This window comes from Kogia breviceps, chromosome 10 (genome assembly GCF_026419965.1).
Source record: "Kogia breviceps isolate mKogBre1 chromosome 10, mKogBre1 haplotype 1, whole genome shotgun sequence".
In the NCBI taxonomy this organism is placed as follows: Eukaryota; Metazoa; Chordata; class Mammalia; order Artiodactyla; family Physeteridae; genus Kogia; species Kogia breviceps.
Window position 1 is genome coordinate 19,670,904 of NC_081319.1, and position 19,966 is coordinate 19,690,869.

Consider the following 19,966-nt stretch of genomic DNA (forward strand, 5'->3'; position numbering starts at 1 on the left):
AAATAACAAGTGTTGGAGTGGATATGGAGAACAGGGAACCCTTGTGCACTGCTGGAGGGAATGTAAATTGGTGCAGCCACTATGGAAAACAGTATGGAAGTTCCTCAGAAAATTAAAAATAGGACTGTCATTTGATCCAACAATTCCACTTCGGGGTATATATCCAACGGAAATGAAATCACTCTCTGGAAAAGATATCTGCACCCTCATGTTCATTGCAGCATTATGTACAGTAGCCAAGGTATGGAAAAAACCCAAAGTGTCCATCGATGGATGAATGAGTAAAGAAAATGTGATGTGTACACACACACACAGAGGAATATTATTAACCCATAAAAAGAAGGAAATCCTGCCATTTTTAGCAACACGGGTAGACCTTAAGAACATTCTGCTAAGTAAAATAAGTCAGACAGAGAAAGACAAATACCATATAATCTCACTTGTATGTGGAATCTAACATGATTAAACTCATAAAAACAAAGAATAGATTGGTGGTTGCCAGAGGTGGGGAATTGGGTGAAGTTTGTCAAAAGCTACAGAGATAAGTAAGTTTGGGGGATGTCATGTACAGCACGATGACTTAAGTTAATAACACTGTATTGTGTATTTGAAAGTTGCCAGGAGAGTGGATCTTAAAAGTTCTCATCACAAGAAAAAAATTGAAACTACGTGAGGTGATGGATGTTATCTAAACTTGTGGTAATCATTTATATATACATGTAATCATATATATATGTAATCGTTTATATATATATATATAAAATCATGCTGCACACTTAGAACTATTAGAGTGTTACACGTTAATTACATCTCAATAAAAGTGAGGGGGGAAAAGCATTCAGAGCAAAAAAATTTCATACAGTTACTTAACCCCCCCACCCCCACCACTCAAGCAAGAAGCAAGCAACTATAGTAGAATGTGAGAATCTACAGTGGATTGAAAAAACAGGGGCCAGAAATCCTGCTGGACCTGAAAGCCATGTCTGGTGGGTGGAAAGAGACACGTCGAACTTAGACAAAGGTGGAGCAGAGACACAGGTGTCCCGGCGTGTGAACTGTGGCTGGACTTCAGTGAAACCGTGAGAAGAAATCTGTGCTCTGTCAGCTCAGCCTCTCCATTGTTTGCTGTATGAAATGCTCTTCTTGCAAAGGTCCAACCTTGGCTCAGTTGAACCACGGAACAGAGGACTTGTCCCTACTGGGACTTGAAGAAAGGCTCACAATCAGGGGATGATGGCGACAGCATCAGCATCGCCAGCGAAGATGGATGAATCTGGATAGGTAACTATGAGGGAGACTCAGGGATAGCTGGGCTTGTTCGTTTCTTCCTGTCTGCCTGCTTGGGGATTGCCGTCACAACAATAGAAACACAGGATGTTACAGGGATTCACAAGCAGCGCTGGTCCCTTGGGCCCCAAGGGAAGGACTCTGCTGCTTGAAGGAACTGAATTGAGTTTTTAGGAAGAGGTGGAATTTATTAACTTTTAAAGATATCGTTTACCTTTTATTTTTTAACTTTATTGAGATAGGTTTTCATAAAGAAATGGTATCTATATTAAGGTGTACAACTTGATGTTTTCATGTGTGTATACATGGTGAAAAGATCACCACCAGTCAAACTCAATAACGTATCCATCACTTCTACATAGTGACCCTTTTGTGTGTATGGTGAGAAGATTGAAGCTGTATCCTCTTTAGAAGATTTCTAGCGTACAATACAGTATTATTAAGTGTAATCACCATGTTGTACATGAGATCCCCAGAGCATAGGCATGTCACGCAGCAGAAGGTTTGTGCCCTTTGACCAATATCTCCCCGTTTCCCCTCCCCCCAGACCCTGGCAACCACCATTCTCCTCTCTGCTTCTTTGAATTCAACTTTTTTAGATTCCGTGTGTGTGAGTCAGGTCATGCAGTATTTGTCTGGGAAGGGTAGTGTTTAAATGGAGAAGATACTTGGATGCCATGTAAATGTGGGCAGAGGACATGAAGAAGGGAATTGCAGATGTGACTGTGACTCCAAAAGTCCTGGGAATAGGAAGATCTGGTTGAAAAAAAAAAAAAAAAGCAAGTCTTTAGTGTGGGGGAAGAGGACCGATGAGTTAGGAAGTGTGGTACCGTGACGAGGCCCTTCCCTGCATCCTGAAGGCATCGGCACACATGTTCATTCATGCATTTTGGGTTCTGTAGGACTGCATGTCCCTTTGCCAGAGCTACCCTTGGCCATATTTGGTCTAATCACTGACCTTGGTAGAATGTGAGTATCACGTTTTCAGGAGACAACGTTTGTTTTTGTATTTCTGTCCTAACCACTCACCAGACTTGTGACCTCGGGCAAGTCACCAAACCTCACCATCTTAGTTTTTCCACTTTAAATTGATCATCATAAACCCTTCCCCTGCCTCCCTTAGAAATGTTTGGGAACGAAGAATAAAATAAAAAGTTTAAAGCAACTAACTGGCACAGTGCCTGGCACATAGTAAGCAATTCAGTACGTTGTTTATATCTTAGTATTCTAAATGCGGGGAGTTCTGACCCTACACTTGCCCCTGTGTTTCTAGATGTGCCTCATTTCTTAAGTTCTTATACAGGTATATTCTTCGCTGTTTGCAGTAACTGCTTTGCGAAGTGTAGATTATTGGAACATATTTGGATTTTTTTTTTCTATCTAGGCTAACTTTGGCCAAGGGTGAGTAGTTCCAAACTTTAGATGATTGGTCATATTGGGGTCTTTCCCGTCTTCTCTTTTCTATTTCTTTCTTTTGTCTTTTATCTCAGCTGGACTTGGTTCTCACTCTTGCTTCTTTGCCCAAAATTCAGCTAAGGAAAGGAAGGTAATTTGTGAAGTCGAGCCTTCTGAGGGTTTATTTCCTGTTAGGGCATCTCGAGTATGTGTGGCTTATATTACAAGAAGAAAAGTGGTTACAGCATCCTTTGCTCGAGCAGAAACTTCAGTACAGTGTTACAAGTAGAATCACAGAAAATTCTTCTTTATTTTGAGCATGATTCCAGCCAGATTCTTTGGCAGCTTTCAAAACCTCACTGTAAGGTATGAAAAGATAAGAATCTGGATTATCCATAATGAGAGTTACCGGGCTACACCCTCATAAAAGGCAGTTGCAGAAAACAGCAGGTTAATGCAGTGAGTTAACAGATCCTTTGGATTCATTTAGTCTCGCATTTGACCACCACCACCACCACCACCACTGCCTGTTTTCTACTTTGGGAACTTGGAGAAGGACTGGGCCGGTTTATTTATTCATTCTTGGATACAGTCTGGTCCTTCCTTAACCAGGGGAAACGGGTGTGATGCAGCATCCTGCTTCACATTTTAGATACTGTCTAATAAAGTTGACTTCTGTTTTACTTCATTGCAGTGCTGATCTTGCCTCCAGTCACGGTAGCCCAGGCTGTAGCCTTGTCAACTCTCATGAGCTAGACAGGCTCAGGCCTGGGCAGTGCTTGCATGGAATCCTTCCAAGCACAACTCAGGTACCGGAGACTCGGTGGTGGTGATTCAGCTTCTGGCACTGGCTCCCGCCAGGAGCAGCCAACCGGGACCTCAACAAGGTGCTGGAGGGGGTGGGGGGAGCTATGTTAATAGGTGTTTGGAGTAGGAGCAAGACGGTGGGGCTTTTCTTTCCTCCTCTTATAAGAGACTTCAAACAGACTTTCTGCCTGTTTGTAGCCATTACGCTTATTTCAGCTGCTTTTGCAAGAGGATCACAGATACCCTTTTCCTTTTGGCTTGTGAAAGTTCCTAACTTTGACCTTCTTTGGCAGGAGGCATCTTCTGGGCGCCTTACAAATAAAAAAGGTGATTCATAACTGCAAGTGAATATAGGGTTTGCGGACCCTTTTTCTGCTTCCCAGGTTTCCTTTGGGGGTGGGGCTTATAGCAAAATGCCTCCTCCTGTCTACAGCCTTCTGGTATTTCTGTGTCCAAGTCTCCTGTAGTAGGTGCATGAGATGGTGTTTGAACCCTGCAGCACTAATGCTGGTGAATCATGGCATGGTGCAAGAACATGGTTGCATAACTCTGTTCTCCTTCATCCCAGCTCTTCTAAAAATAAAAAAAAAAAAAAAATTAACTGTTTAAAAAAGAAGAAGGAAATGGCATTTGCCATCTTTTCTCCTAAGAAAATATGCTCTGATGGATTGCCTACACACACACACACACACACACACACACACACACACACACACACACACACACACACACACATACACTCCAACTTACCTGTACTCATGTCTTTGCATTATTTGTTAGATTTTCAAGCAAAGAATATATGACTATTAAATGTCATAGCAGTAAAAACCCTCCTCTGTGTAGCTTAAGGAACATGAAATCTTGTCAGTAAAGATTTGGGAAACGTGGCATTGGAAGTACATCTAGAGGATGGAGGTTCAAGCTGGTGTGGGACAGTAAAGAAATTGCAGTGGTCCCGGTTGGGGAGGGAACGCTGGGTGGTGGCCTCATCTTTCTCCACCTGCACAGGTGGAGGTGACACTGCTCGCAGCCCTGTCTTCTTCTTCAATTAGGTCAGTGGTGACGATAGGGAACTTTGACTTTTCCATTTCCTGTCCCTTTTGCTTTTAGCTTGAACACGTAGTTTTGGAGAGTCGTAGGAGTGAGATGGTCTCTGCTCCAGTCTTTCACCACGTCTATCCAGCTGTTGTCTCATAAACTCACTTGCAGAGGCTGTGGAACATTTGGAGAAAGCCACGCCCTCTCTAAATATCGGCTGGAATGCCCTCAAAGTGTAGGACACTTTATAGAGCTGTCAGAACTCTTGAGGATGGGTGATGCTCCGTAGAACCTTTCTCTTCTGGGTCACTGATTCAAATCCACTGTCCCAAATGATCTAAGGCATTGCTGTTGGCCCCGCCTACTTTTGGGGGGTGGAGTCAAGTGAATCAACTACCAATGAACGCTCAGAGTCTACACCCTTATTTGCAGTATCACAGATTAGACCAAACGGTGACTGGTGCAGAGACAATTAAAGGCTCTCTGATGATGTTTTGTTGGTTGTTGTTGCCCTCTGTGTATTAAAGTTCTGGTAAAGTATGTTTTTGTTTGTTGTTTACTTATGTCACCAGTAACGTGACTTGAGGGTCTGCTATAGTGCTATCTTTCATTGGGTATCTAATATTTACACAATCGTTAGAATTGGAATCTTTCCTTGGGCATCTAATATTTTCATATTCATAATCACTGAAATCCCTCTGTGAGATTAGCTCACTTTTCCATTCTCCTGTGATAACCAAGTGCTCTAGTTGTAAATTATATACATATACACATATATATGTATGTGTGTGTATATATACATATATATATATATATTTTTTTTTTTTTTGCATTCTTGTTGGAGAAGTCACTGCCTTGGAATGTTGTTGGTTCTGTGCAAATGCTTCTAGTTCTGTCAGCCACCACCATCATTTCTTTTCTTAAAGTAACCCACAAACCTGATTTTCATCCTGCACTGGAATGCTTACCGTGTCCAAAGCAAGGGGGTGATGGAGTTTCCCTGCATACATATTTCTGGGTCTTGCTCCAGAACAATTGTCAGATTGGGTTCCATGAGGAGCACTCGTGTTTAAATGGTAACTAGCTGCTGGAGTTGAACCAAGATCGCAAATTAGCGTAGGGGGAAAAGGTGCTCTGGAGGGACTTGTGGTGTCTGTAGAGGTTGAGAAATAGAGGAGAGAACATGTCTTCTTTCCTACTAAGCTTCCCTTGCGGCTTTTTATTGCTGGCTTTTCCTTCCACCCTCATCTACGCAGTGACTGTTGATTAGCCTGTGAAATTATCTGAGAAACAGGTTTGATCTTGCAGGGTGTGGAGAGTCTAGGAAAAGAAACTAGAGGAAGGGTGGCTGACTCAGAGCAGCCTTTGAAGCTGGAAATGGGACAGCTTCTCGGGGCAGACAGGAAGTCACCAGCCCTTCTCCACTGGCCAATAGGGCACGTTGAAAAGCTCGCACTAGAATGAGATTCACTCTGAACTGCTATAAATGACCTGTGGGAAGAAGAAACATGCGTTCAGCGTTTGCAAGTAGTTTGAAATGGTTTCAGATAGAGGAGTACGTGGATGTATTTTGTGTTCCTGTCCCAGTTCCTTCTCAGAAAATCAAAACTGAGTTAGAGCCTTAAGAATAGCTAATTAGTAACATCCTTGCATCTTAGCTCCACTAAAATTATTCTGGCCAAATGATTGAAAGCTCTGTTTATATAAAATTGTGTCCAGTGGAATCGTATGAGAATCTCAGAATACAGACAGCAGCCTAAGACAAGCTGGCCAACTTTTCTTGTAAAGGGCTAGATAGGAAATATTTTAGGCATTTCAGTCTCTGTCACAAGTACTTAACTCTGCTTTGTGGCCTAAAAGCATCCGGGTGGTATGGAAGCAAATGAAGGTGACTGTGTTCCAATAAAACTTTATTTGTGGACACTGAAACTTACATTCCATGTAATTTTCATGTCACAAAATATTTTTTTGTCGTTCTCCCAACTGTTTAAATAAGTAACAACCATTCTTATCTCATGGGCTGGACAAAAACAGGTGATGGGCTGGATTTGGTCCCTGGGCTGAAGTTTGCTGACCCTTGACCTAAAATGCTGCAGTGCCTCATATTTTTTGAAGACCTCCATATATCAGTACTGATCTCAGTTCTCATCACCAAGTGTGTTATGTAAAAAAAATGGTCTGTTTTCTCCTATCAGGTTGCTTTATGTATGTGTGCATGTTTCCTTAAACCATATTTTATGTAAACACATTGGTGTTTCTTAAAATATGGTAAACATGTTTTTTGAACATTGGCTACCTTGATCAACATGCTAAACATAGCATACCTAATAGGATGCCTCACCCCCCAAATATAAGCACCTGCCATGAACTTGAGATGTAAATAGCTCGAAAGTTACAAACATGCTGATGTAAAATGTAATTTGTAAACAACAGATGGCACGTATTTGCAAGGAATGGGAGGCACTGATGAGAATGAAGTCATCTGGAACCAAAAGAATGGACGATGTGTCAAAACTGTCCAGGCCCCCAGTCACCATGAAACTAACCAGCATGCTGCCAAACTAGCAACCCAGCGCCAGTCCCCCTGACCTTCTGAGTGCCCAGCTCGGGCTGGGGTCTGTGGCATGCTGACCACAAGGAGACTTCAACCCGTTGGGCAGATCGGGGTATAGACAGCAGCCAAGGCAGAGAGGGAGGCACTGTATGCCTTGGCTCCTGTTAGCTCACAGGGCCGTTGATTTCATCTGTTGAAGGACAGTAAATGGTATTGTGTGCAACTGAGCCATAAGTGCCTGGTTTTATCACTCGCCTTCACACGGAGATCTTCGACCTGCATCTTTACTGTAACTCCAGCCTAGCAGTCAAGTACAGCACCACGTTATCCAGGGCCAGGCAATTGTCACATCTGTTCTAAAGGAAGAGTTGACTCAACCCAGCCCAGGAAACCACCACCAAGAGTAAAAGGTCTCCAGAGATTGGATGGAACCTTTTAAGTTGTTTACACAAGCAGTTGGTCTGGAACTTGAGTCACAGTTGATCCTTGCTTCTTACAAGGGAAATTCTTTTATTTATTCATATTCTCTCTCCCCCCACACACACACATACACACACTATCTACTTGAATCTTATTATTCTATAGCTGCTAAAGGATCTACTTGTATCTTCACACAGGATATCTTAAGGGACCTTGCTCCAATCACGATTGAGGAACTGTTATAAAAATAAGAGAAGTCCGTCCTCACTTCTTAGTCGTGTTACAACACATCTCTGAGGTTCAGGCAGTGGAATCTGAGATGAAAGACATGAATCTGGTTTTTATGATTTTGATGCATGGAACAGGTAAAAACGGCTATCACGTCAGCATGTATAGGAAACAAAGCGGACGTAGGTCCCTGGTGCAACTCCCAAAGCGGATCCCATCAGTCATGACAAATTTTTTACTGACCAGCAGTGAATAGGACGATAAGCATCTTTGACTCACATGGTAGATGCCTAGAGGGGTGGGATAGGGAGGGAGGGAGACGCAAGAGGGCGAAGATATGGGGACATATGTATACGTAGAGATGATGCACTTTGTTATAAAGCAGAAACTAACACACCGTTGTAATGCAATTATACTCCGATAAAGATGTTTTTTAGAAAAAAGGGATTTGTATTATAATGTCATATACATAGTCTTGTGCACTAAGGGTCTATTTCTTTTCTTTTTTGGTGACGATTTAAAATCTAGATTACAGTGATTTAAATATCATGGGAATCAGAAAAGCAAATGCCCTTTAGTGGCTGATTTCACAGCACTCTATAAGTTCTAACAAATTAGGTTTTAAAATTCTGGCTTGAGACCTCAGTTGATTTTTTTGGAAGGTGGGGAAGTGTTAGTGCTTTGCCCCAACTTTGCTCTCATACTCATGATGAGGCCAGGGAATTATTATGGAATAATTCATAACAGTTCATATCAAGATGAATAATTGTTTTTAAGTATATATTTTTTAAAGATTTATTTATTTATTTGGCTGCACCAGGTCTTAGTTGTGACATGCCTAACTCTTAGTTGCAGCACGCAGGATCCGTCTAGTCCCCTGACCAGGGATCGAACCCGCGTTCCCTGCATTGGGAGCACGGAGTCTTATCACTGCGCCATGAGGGAAGGCCCCCAATGTGAATATACTCTTTGCACTAGGCTTGTCTCTCCATCCCAAATATTTGAAGTTATTTTACCTGTTTGCATTCATTTTGAGGGTGAAATTTGGAGGCCAGTTTATACATCTTCATCATTTGTTCTCTCTTCAGTAGTTTGACTAAAATTTCCCTTATGTTCATACAACTTCCTAAACCTTTTCTGCCCTGTGCTTCTACCTTTAATTATCTCCTTTGGTGTGGCTTTGTCTGAAATGCTGTGCAAGGGCTGGAGTTTGTTACGCGATTATGTAATTTGATTTCCCCCATGTTGGGTCTGAAAAAGATGTTACACACATAAATGACTTTTTTTCCTTCAACCCAGTAGCTAATTTTGAAACGTATAGAGCCAGCTCAGTAAACATTTGTTGCAAACTTAAATTTGAGTCCTCTACTTTCTTTTGCTGAAGTGTGTTTTTGAGAACTTGCTCGTATAAGAATAGGTTTGTGTGTATGTACATTTTTTTAAAGGACGCTTATTGGTATGTCTTTTGCTTAAATGAGGAGCTCACTGCATAGATTCTCTGAGACTTGAGGACTTGAAAATTGAGTCCCTGTTCTCAGAGTATTTGGTGCAACGTGGTAAATTCTTTCAACAAAGATCTGTGAGTCTGCCGAGCTGCCGCCCCTCTGATCTCCTTGGCTTGCTCTGTTTTGGTGTTGAATGCACCTAACTTTTCTCCTCTTCCCCGCCGTGTCTTTCTCCCACGATCTTTCATTGTCATCTACAGACCTTCTGTCTGCCTTTCCAACCAGCAGCCAGACCCTTCTTGGCTTATCAGTCTATGACTCTGGGAGCTCTGAAGGTAGCGTTTAAAATATGTAACAGTTCGCTTTCCTACATTCAAAAGCCATAAAACCTTCATGGAAAATAGCTAAGAGGACGTATACAGTAGGAGGAGAGGCTCTTGCTCCTGCAGGCACCTTGCAACGGGACTATTTTTCTTATATGATATAAATGAAATCTTCAGTCTGCCCACTTTTACACCTACGCATGTACTGAGCGTCTCCAAGGAGACAAGGAAACCCGGAGTCCAGTGATGGTGGTGACTCCTCCTCGGAGACAGCAGGCTGGAGTCTCAGGCAACTCTCCCAGGCGTCTTGGCTTCCAGATGCCCCTCTCAGACAGCCTCTCTTCTCAAGGCTCTTGCAGGCAGGCTTTCTCGAACATGCTTCTCCCTTCCCAGATGAAATAACCTGTCCGTTCCATCTGAAGGGCTGGTCGTGGTGAGTTCAGTAGACAGGCGGCTACTGAAGGGACAAGAAGGGTGGGTGCAGTAGGGAGGTGAGATAGGAGGGGTCCATCTTTCCCAAGATCTTTTCTTTGTCACCCGTTTCTTTATCTGTGCGTATGTTTCATTTCCTCCCTCTGGACCTCTTAGGCACAAAGCCACCATGCAACCTTACATAGCATCTTAAAAATATTCTTTGTGACAACGGTACAGTCATGAGCTCGGTTTAGTTAGATTGTCCTTTGAGGAGAAGTACTGCTCTTGCTGATTCAACATTTTTAGGCATCTTTTCATGAACAGTACTCCTCTCATTGCCCTTCCCCTGAGTTTGCTGCACGGAAAACCCCGTACCATCTTGCCTTTCCCCACTGCACCGTGTCACTCTAACTTTTCCTAGAACTATAAACACTGTTTTCTTATGTAAATGACATCTGTTCCTCTTTGAGGAACACACTACCATCATTAGCCCATTTTTCACACTTTCTAAGATGATAGTGTCAGATCTTTTCGATACGTTGACCACGTCTCTGTGTGACTCTTCTTTCAGGCACAAATAATGAGTTATCGTGTAGCAGTGATTATTGATGTGATCCCCAGTAAATCTTGTTTTGTCTCTAAACTCCAGGCGCATCATTTAAAGAGCCTTCTCAACATCTTGTCCATATGTACATTTTTGGTTCTCAGCTGAATTGATTCAAATCATCTAACTTCTCGTGTGATTTTTCTAGCACAATGTCTGCAAATTTCAGTTTTCTGTTGCCAATCCTGCTGTCCTCTTTGGAAAGGTGGGGCTAGCTGTTGTTCCCATTAAGTCCTTTGTCACGGAATGACTGCAGGAGGATTTATTGATGACGTACTTTTTAATTTGAGCTTTCAAAAAAGATTGGTCAGTCATTGGTCAGTGTTCTGCCTTTGCAGGAGTCTCCTTTTCTCCTTTGGTTTTATCGCCAGCCGATAGCACGTCCCCAGTTTCTAGCTTTAAATAAAAACCAGCCCATGGTGTAAGCTCGGCAGGACCCACTTGTGTCTGACACAGTCAGTTTTATTCACAAGCGTGTAAGGTACCCTTTGAGTGGACTTAGAGGTCAGATTGGCCAAGACTTTTTCTTACGTAGTCCATCAAGGTCACCCTGTTTTGATCTTCCTTCACAAATAACTTTACCCACAGTGTGGTCTACCACTTAGCTTTTCCTCTTTATTCGGACTCAAATAAGGTGAAAGTGTTAACTCGAGTTGCCTAGCTCCCACGGGAAGAATTGGAGGAGTATGAAGGTACCTTTGAAAAGAGCCCTTTATTGTCTCCGAAGTTTCTGGTTTTGCCCAGCTCCTTCCTGGCCTCTCTCTGCCCTCCTTCCTCTAAGTCCCAATCATTCATACTCTACATTTCATGGCAGATTTATGGTAGGAATCAAGTGTCTGCTCCGATGGACTGCTATGTCTGAGGAACTGTGGATGAAATTGGCTAACTCTAAGAAAATGTAAAAACACTCTGGAAAGTTTTCCAACTTAGACTGGTGGGAAGTTTGGTTTGCTGTTTCATTTTCCCGGAAATGGAAGAGTCAAGATCTCATCCTCATGTGTCCTTCCTAGAATACTTTTTTTGTGAAGGAGGCCCTGAACCTGTGCAGTAACACAAACGTTTTCCTTCCATTTTTCCTTCCAGGCACTTCAAGTGGCAAGACAGCTTCTTCTCCAGCAGCAACAGCAGCAAGTTAGTGGATTAAAGTCTCCCAAGAGGAATGACAAACAGCCAGCCCTTCAGGTAGCAAGTCTTTTTTTTTTTTTTTCTCTTCTTCTTCTTCTTTTTTTTCCTTTAAGTTGATGATACACTTTGGGACAGCTGATAAGCCATTCAGAAGTGGATTGTGTTGAGAATTGCAAATCCCGAAAGGATATCTTCGGCAAAAAAGTTCATTTTTTTGTTTAACACTAGAACATGACATGTGGGGGGGAAATGTCTGTTCAACCAACATTTTTGTTGTTGGGAGTAAGCAAATCTAATGAGACGGTTTAATCGGAGGCTGAGGAGTTGTGGGCATGGGTTGCTTATTAGACAGTGTGGCTTACCAATGAGGAAAAGTCCATAGTACTCACATATGTCACTCATTCTCTTGTGATCTGTCTGGAAATGGGACACACACACACACACACACACACACACACACACACACACACACACACACACACACACACACACACACACACACACACACACACACACACACACACACACACACACACACACACACACACACACACACACACGTTACTTTCGTGCAGTGGTTTTCAGCCGGAGTGCTTCTATCCCTCAAAGGACAGTGGGCAGTGTCTGGAGACATTTTCAGTTCTCGCAACTTTGGGGGAATGGGTGCTACTGGCATCTAGTAGAGGGAGACCGGGGAGGCCGCTAACATCCTACAATGCACAGGAAAGTATCCCACAAGAGAGAATTATTCAACCCAAACTGTCAAGAACTTATTGGGATTAAGGAAGATACAGTATTTTTAATACACCTAGTAAAGAATGTAGTACCTACTCCATTATTCACTGGATGTTTTCCTGATATTTCTGAATCATTAATAAAGATTGGCAAGCATTTTTTTTTTCTGAAAAGATACTCCGAAAGACTGTTTTAGCAGCTTCTCATTTCAGGCACATTGAGGGCAGGGGTTAGCGGAGTGGAAGGAGTGAGCTCATAAGAACCTACTTTGAATCTTTGACTTGGAGTAGAAAATTGTCACAGACATTTTAAAGAAACTTGACATGGAGTATCCCATGCTCCCATCCGGGACAGGCAGGGCACTTGCAGGTACCCAGTGGCTCAACTACGTTCATAGGCAAGAGTGGGCATCCCCCCAAACGGGAAGCAAAGATGAGCTTCCCACACTGGGCGTTCTGGAGAGGAATTTGTAAGTGGGAGCTGGTGGGTATAACTTGATGCCGATTAAGACGATCACAAGGTCAACCCCAATTCTAGCTTGGGTTGACTTTTCTCAGATCAGGGAGAACCAGTATACCCGCACCCACGTTACCCTACAAATACCAAACTGACCTTGGGTCACACGTTCTGGTGCTTCTCCGTCTGCTTGGAAATTGTCACCATCTAGAGGAAGTTCAGCATGATAGTAGCACTTTACTGGCAGAGTTGAATGACAATGTGCATTGTTTACTAACACTTCCAAAAGCAGTTTATTTGGTGAGCCATCACCAACCCATATGCCTTTTCATGTGTGTGAATGCTGGGGACATTTTTAATGAGGTCCAGTGCCACTGAGGTCCCATGTCAGGTGCTATAAGCAGTGCTTTGTTGTGCAGATGTCTTAAGAACAGCTCTGGAGGATGAAATACGACTGTGTTGACCTTTCAGCTGTGAGCTTATTTGTCAGGATTCAAATAAGTTGAAAGGATCAAACCGAACAGTTTCCGTAGTCAGACTGGGAATTGTGCTTCAGAGGTCAGCAGCGGAGGCCACATTGCAGATTCCAGAACATAGCCAATTGTTGGTACATATTAAAGTACTGGGGCATCTCCTGCAGACAGAGACACAATTAAAATTCTAATTTATTAATGTATACAGGGAGCTAGCCCAGCCTGTCATTCAGTGATTCAAATGACTGTCCATTCTTTTTGCCCCCCCCACCCTTGGAGCTCTCACAGCCTTAAAAATACTATGAGTCCTCTTGAATTTATCAGACCTCGAATGCGTTGGGAAAATAACAATATATTATTGGGGGGCAGAATCTCACATATCATAGTGCTTTGGTTAGAGAGAATTTTCAAAAAGGACACAGATACATGGTCTAGTGAACTACTTTTCAGTATTGAATATCATTTGTAATCTTTTAGACTAGACTTATTTTCTAGATGTTTTTTAAAAAACATAGGGCGGGCTTCCCTGGTGGCGCAGTGCTTGAGAGTCTGCCTGCCAATGCAGGGGACACGGGTTCGAGCCCTGGTCTGGGAGGATCCCACATGCCGCGGGGCAACTGGGCCCGTGAGCCACAGCTGCTGAGCCTGCGCGTCTGGGGCCTGTGCTCCGCAACAAGAGGGGCCGCGATAGTGAGAGGCCCGCGCACCAAGGTGAAGAGTGACCCTCGCTCGCCACAACTAGAGAAAGCCCTCGCACAGAAACGAAGACCCGACACAGCCAAATATTAGATAGATAGATAAATAAATAAATAAATAAAAGAAATATAGTGAGCCCATTACATGTTAACACAGATAGCATATTAAAAAAAAAAAAAAACTTTAAAAAAACATAGGGCAGTTTTAGGTAACTTCTTTTCCAAGGTGAGTGAAGTTCCTTTAGGGCTAAGTATTTGAAGTCAAGTTTTAGGGGATTTCCTTTGGAGGGCTCTTCTTCTTGCCCGTTATAAGGCTTTTAGCCCCCAGGAGAGTATGATACAGAGGGCTTTGTTTTTCTTGGCAAAGGACAGCGTCAAAACCAACCTAACGCATTCTGCTGAGCACTTCAGTCTGTATGAAAAGTGTGGGACGAGGGGGCCATCTTGGATACTGGTTTTGCTAAAGAAGATGTTTTGAGTCCTTTCCTGACCCCTCAAGTGGGAGAGTTGACAAGCAAAGAATTTAGACCAGTCTTAAGAATTGCTTCTGGGGTAGCGGGGAGGGGAGAGTTGGTTGACCTGTGTGTGTGTGTGTGTGTGTGTGTGTGTGTGTGTGTACGTACGTATGTACGTACGTACGTGCGTATACACTTGCAAGTGCATCATAGACTGTTGTCTCCTCAGCTACCTGGTAGGGTCATGCAAATTCACTAACTTTTATTGGGTTGGCTGGCCTTCCACAAACAGAGAGGACAAATTACTAACCTAGGCCACATGGCATATTACCTTGTTATAAAAATACTTAGGTAGACTTGGTGATTCATGGAAGGAATAACCTTCACATTTAAATATATCTTGTCGAGCCGTGTCCTTGCTGGGGCATCTCAGCCAGAGCGGCTCTGACATGAAAGGGAAATCCTACAGCAAATCTTAACAGTGTTCATCTCTGATCCTCCTTACCCTTCCTTCTACACCGAGAGACCTATTTTAGCAAATTTCAGATCTTCCGCATAGAGGAAGACTTGACAGGGAAAAAGGATTTGATCTGCTGATAGCTTGAGGAAAAAAAAAAAAAAAAAAAGAAAGAAACCCAAGTCCCCAAATATACTGTGACTCATATTTTAAGCAAATCTCACACTTCCCTGCTTTATGTTTGGCAGTGCTCTCCAGTTTCACAGGCTGATGATACAAACAAAAGAAAATGGAAAGTTAGAGGAGGCTATAAGTGGTTACTCGACAGAGATCACAAAATGTAGTCAAACATCACCAATTTGGACTAATTTCAGCAAAATGAGAGTAAATAAGTGAGACATGACGCTCTTTGCAGATGCACATACTGAACTAAATCCGAACTGGTCGCGTTCTTGGGTGACATTGTAGTTTATGGTGAAGGCATGAATCGGGTACAGATATTGCTTCTGAAGTTCTTGAAAAATATTCTACTTACTAACCTAAATAGCTCCTTATTTGGTCTATTAATTTGCTTTGCAAATTTTTTTATGAATGGCACAAGTGAAAATTGGAAATTGGCCCTGTCATAAATTCAGCCTCGGAAGGATCTGAATTAATTAAATGCACCTCAGTGAACGTTTCTAGAACAGCCACAACTTGCAGGGCATCAAGCTGCTGTTCAGAGGTGTAAAAATGTCTAGGAGACAGACCCTGCCTGCAGGATGCTTGAGCTGTGAAAGAATTAACCAGGTTTTGCCACAGAAAGAAAATTATGTGTGAGTAAAAATAGTAAGCTTCCTTTTATAAATATTTATATACTTCTGAAGATTGCTAAAACAAGTGAAATAAATGCTTAACAGTGCAGGTGCGCTCATAACCTCGAAAATGTGTAAGTTTCCTGGCTGAAGATTAATTTGTGAGCAATTTTATTGATCACGTTTTGGAACTTTGACCACCGTTTCTGGGTAGTAATTCATTTGGGTTCTTTAAGCATTTTAGTTGTTGGCACAAGGACATAAACTGGAAGGAAATCAAATGACACATTTTCTCCTAAGAAAGTAAAAGTACATGTGTATTCTGGCAGCGTTCAAGTTAAGAAAGAAAGTAAACCTTGTGTGTTGCTGACCGAGGAGAGCTGACCACCATTTCAGGCCATGTATAACGAATTTGAACTTGAAAGCAGTCATCTGATACTTTTCTCTCCTGTCCCATCCCCTCCTTCCAAGGTTATGTCATGTGCAAACCCCTCACACAGGGGGCCGTTTCACTGCAAGGAGGGCTGGTGGAATTCACTGGAAGGGTCTGCCTTTTCATCCGGTTGGAAGCTCAGGATGGTAATGAGGACTCTGCTTTAAGTGGAGGAAGTTAAAATGCAAGATTCAGCAGGTGTTTTTTTTAGCATTTTTATTTGCAGTTATATAAAACGTGCTTTAGGCAGCATTTTGCTTGGCATTAATGCCACATATAATCTTAGTACCTCGTATCATTTCCACGTTATTCACTGAGGAATAAATTGGTTAAGAGGAAACCTTTAAAGGAAACTACGATTTTATGTGGTAGATAGTGAAATGGGATGGTTTGGAAATACTGACCCTTAAAAGATATCCCTATGCACTGAATTAGTAAAGTGCATAATAGATAAGGAGAGGGAGGCAGATTTTTTTTTTTTTTTAATGTTTGCAGTTAACATTGTCTAGAATTTGCATCCCTGGCCTGAGATTGATATGAAGTATTGAAATTTGGGTAGCTTTTAAGATTTCGTTGTTATCACACAAGTTTGGAGAATCCCCAAACCCTAAAAGATGTCTGGATAAGAAACAATAAAATAGAAATGATGCTTTAAAATGGTTATTAAGTCTGTCCGATTATGTGCACCATTAAAAATATGATAGGAACAGGATCCCCTCCTAGAAAAATGCACACGCACGCAGAATTTTGCGTCAAGGGTTTCATGAAGCTCAAGAGGTCCATCTGTTTGCCCAGGTTCAATACTGTTGCTGGAAAAAAATTTTTTTTTCCAAAATAATGTGTTTTGTCCTTGCCACCAGAATCCTCACGTGAGTTGTGATATAATGAGTTCCCTTATTTTTGCTGTTTCAAGTTCAGCTGTATATAAGGTGATCCTGTGTCTGCCCAGGACAGCCTTAGTCTATGCCTGTTGACTGAGTGTATTTATTAATAACTCTCACTCTTAAAAGTATCCCAGTTTGGACATTTACTTATATGGTCACTTTGCTTACACGCATCTAAACATTAAAATGCAAATGTGATGCTACCATTTGAAGTGTAAGCATGTGTTTGTCACCACATGCATATGTCCCTATCTGCAAAGATAGTTAAGGTTTATGGACTAGCCCCATGGCTACTCTGTGGTGTAGAACTGTCATGAACCATTCTATGGATGAGGAAAAGTGAAACTTCCGAGAGGTTAAGTGACTCACTACAGAGCACGCAGGCAGTGACAACGCCAGGCTGGCAAGCCAGGTGTTTTTAGACCACCCAAAACCAGTATGTTATCAGGAAGTTAATTATTGCTTCTCCTTCAATGTGTATTTACTCAGCATCTACTGAGTGCCCTGTTTTCCATCAATAAGCAAATTATTGTATTTTTCATAGTGTAAGCAAAACTAAAGCCCAACCAACAAAAACCAATTTCCACTGTAAATATCTGGATTTCAATTAAGAGGACTAAGATCTGCATAATTATCCTAATTGTCACTGTGTGTGTGTGTGTGTGTGTGCGTGTGTGTGTGTGTGTGTGTGTGTGTGTGTGTGTGTATGTATGTATCACAGCAGTGAACAAGAGCAAAGAAAACGTTATTTCTTATTCTCTAGCCTGAAATGCTCCTGTGAGCTTCCATGTGCCGGAACACGGAAAATAGCATGTTATAATCATTGTTGGGGCTAGGAGGTTGGGAGGAACAGGGGAAAAGAAAACATACTTGACTGGTCAAAAATGTGTAAATTGCTGACAAAATGACACATGTAATTAAGAGTGCTCCTACCATTTTACCTTGTGGTTTACACCTCCAGTGTTGAAAAAGAGAGCAACTCCCACCTTGCTAATTACCATTATCACTGAAAAGCTAGGGTTGGAGTCATTAGTTCCATGTGCATTTAATTAGAGGAAGGCTGAAATTGGATTTAACTTATTACTTTTTCATGGATCACTTTCTTGTCATCACTTCAAATTGGATTGCAGCCCCAGGTAACTAATTATGAGAGCCACAGGATCAAGAGTGAAAAAAAAAAAAAGGTAATTAGGAATAACACTGTCGGACCCTTGCTGATTGTCCACTTGTGCTTCTGGAAAAGGGGAGAAAGAAAAACAACCAGTCCAAGCTGTATTTGGTAGTATTACAGATAAGGGACTTAGAGGTATGCATGGCTGCTGAGCCTCATGGAAGTCTGCCACCACCCAGAGTGGTTTGTCTGATAGACAACTGAGTTGAAGATGTCAAGTCGACATGGTTCCACACTCAGATCCCTAATACCTTGATTAAACGTGTAAAAGCAACAGATTGCTTGTAGGTATGAGGCATCTCAACAACTGTGTAGTTAGTCTGAGGCCTCACATACATGATTACAACAAAGCTGTCAAGACGCCTCTGAACCAAAGTGTGGAATATTTTAAGTACAGGGAGTTAGAATTTAATGAACGTATTAATGTTCCAGAAACATCATTCATGTCTGACAGGAAGACGTATCAGTCAGCACAACAGTAAGGTTTAGGGTTTATATATCAGGAATTTTTGTCAAAGTTTCCAGCCGACCATTTACTTAGCTTCTGGTTTGTTCCCCACCCCGCCCCAATGTTGTGGATAGGCTTGCTGATGTTCTGTTTCTCCTTCCGCCCCCGTCGAAAATACTTTAAAACAAATGATATTGTTTCCATGTGCAGAGCAGAATTCAGAACTGCAAGCAATCAATTTTATTGACATCGTCTGAAAAAAATGTTGATGACAGTTGGAGGATGTGAAAGGATTGGATTTTTAAAGTTGCCAGTACTAAGTGTGGCAAAAAAAAAAAAAAAAAAGAAAAAGAAAAAAAAAGAAATGTAATCTCATTAAAAAAAAAAAAAAAAAAAAAAAAAAGCCTGTGAGTTAGACTCTCCTAAGAAGGGCTTCTTGTTTGGTAGACGGTGATAGCATGATGAGAAGTCTTGCTATCAAGCCTGTTGGTTGCCTTGACCGGGAAAAAAAAAGCTTCCCAGAGAAGTGAATCACCAAGCAAAGATGGCTAGAGCTTTCTTAAGTTGTTTAAAATTTGTTTTAATGTTCTGTTAATGTAAGCAAATAATCATGATTCAGTCTTGGGTGACTTTCAAACCTGGGTAAGTGAGGTTTGCTCATTATTTTCCAAGGAGTCTAGGGAAGTGTAGACTGTGATGTGCCCACCCAGCAGAGGCCAGACCATGAATATTCCCGAAGTGAGAAAATCCTCTTCCTGGAATTATGAGTCCTTTTCCTGTGTGAACCTTCTAAGCAAAATCTCAAGACCCAAAATAGTAATCATCAAGCCTAATGCAGAAAATTAAAGGGTTTTTTTGTGGAACATCTTAAGTTGATTTAGAATTTTTGTACACAACATTCGTCTGTGGTTGAAAGGGGCCATGCCGAGGTCAAGTGATGTAGTGTTTTCCATTTTTCCATATGAGCCTCACAGTGTGTGATAAAAGCAAACTCCTTTATTTTGTAAGTCTGCAGGAATTTCTGATGAAGTGCAGAGGTCACGTTCCCTGTCAATTTGAGTAGCCAGCATTTTTTAACTACTGTTTTTTTCTCCCTTTTTTGTGTGCCTTTTCTTCCCTCCCCCCACCTCACCAGAAACCATGGCACTTTTCTGACACATGCACAGTGAAGTCCTCCAATCTGAAACTCATTAGCACACAGCATTGGACCCTGTCCAGTGGTTAGAAAATTTCCTGAAGCCTAGAATAACAGCATTTGGTGCAAGCACCAAGGACCAGAAGTGACAATGGGGGCAGTCGAGCTCGCCTGGCGCCCTGCCCAGTCG

At 42.0% G+C, this 19,966-nt stretch overlaps 1 protein-coding gene across 13 annotated transcripts in view; it reads left to right on the top strand.

The window, feature by feature from the left end:
* The window catches only part of FOXP1 (forkhead box P1), a 602,646-nt gene that overhangs the window by 441,002 nt on the left and 141,678 nt on the right, over positions 1 to 19,966 (top strand). For all 13 annotated transcript variants that reach the window (XR_010842504.1, XM_067043615.1, XM_067043616.1 and 10 more), the window contains one exon: positions 11,599 to 11,697. Coding sequence is in view for 12 of the 13 variants with exons in the window: in XM_067043615.1 (XP_066899716.1) it covers positions 11,599 to 11,697 (99 nt within the window). In the remaining variant the exon portion in view is untranslated. The remainder of the gene's footprint in view (positions 1 to 11,598; positions 11,698 to 19,966) is intronic.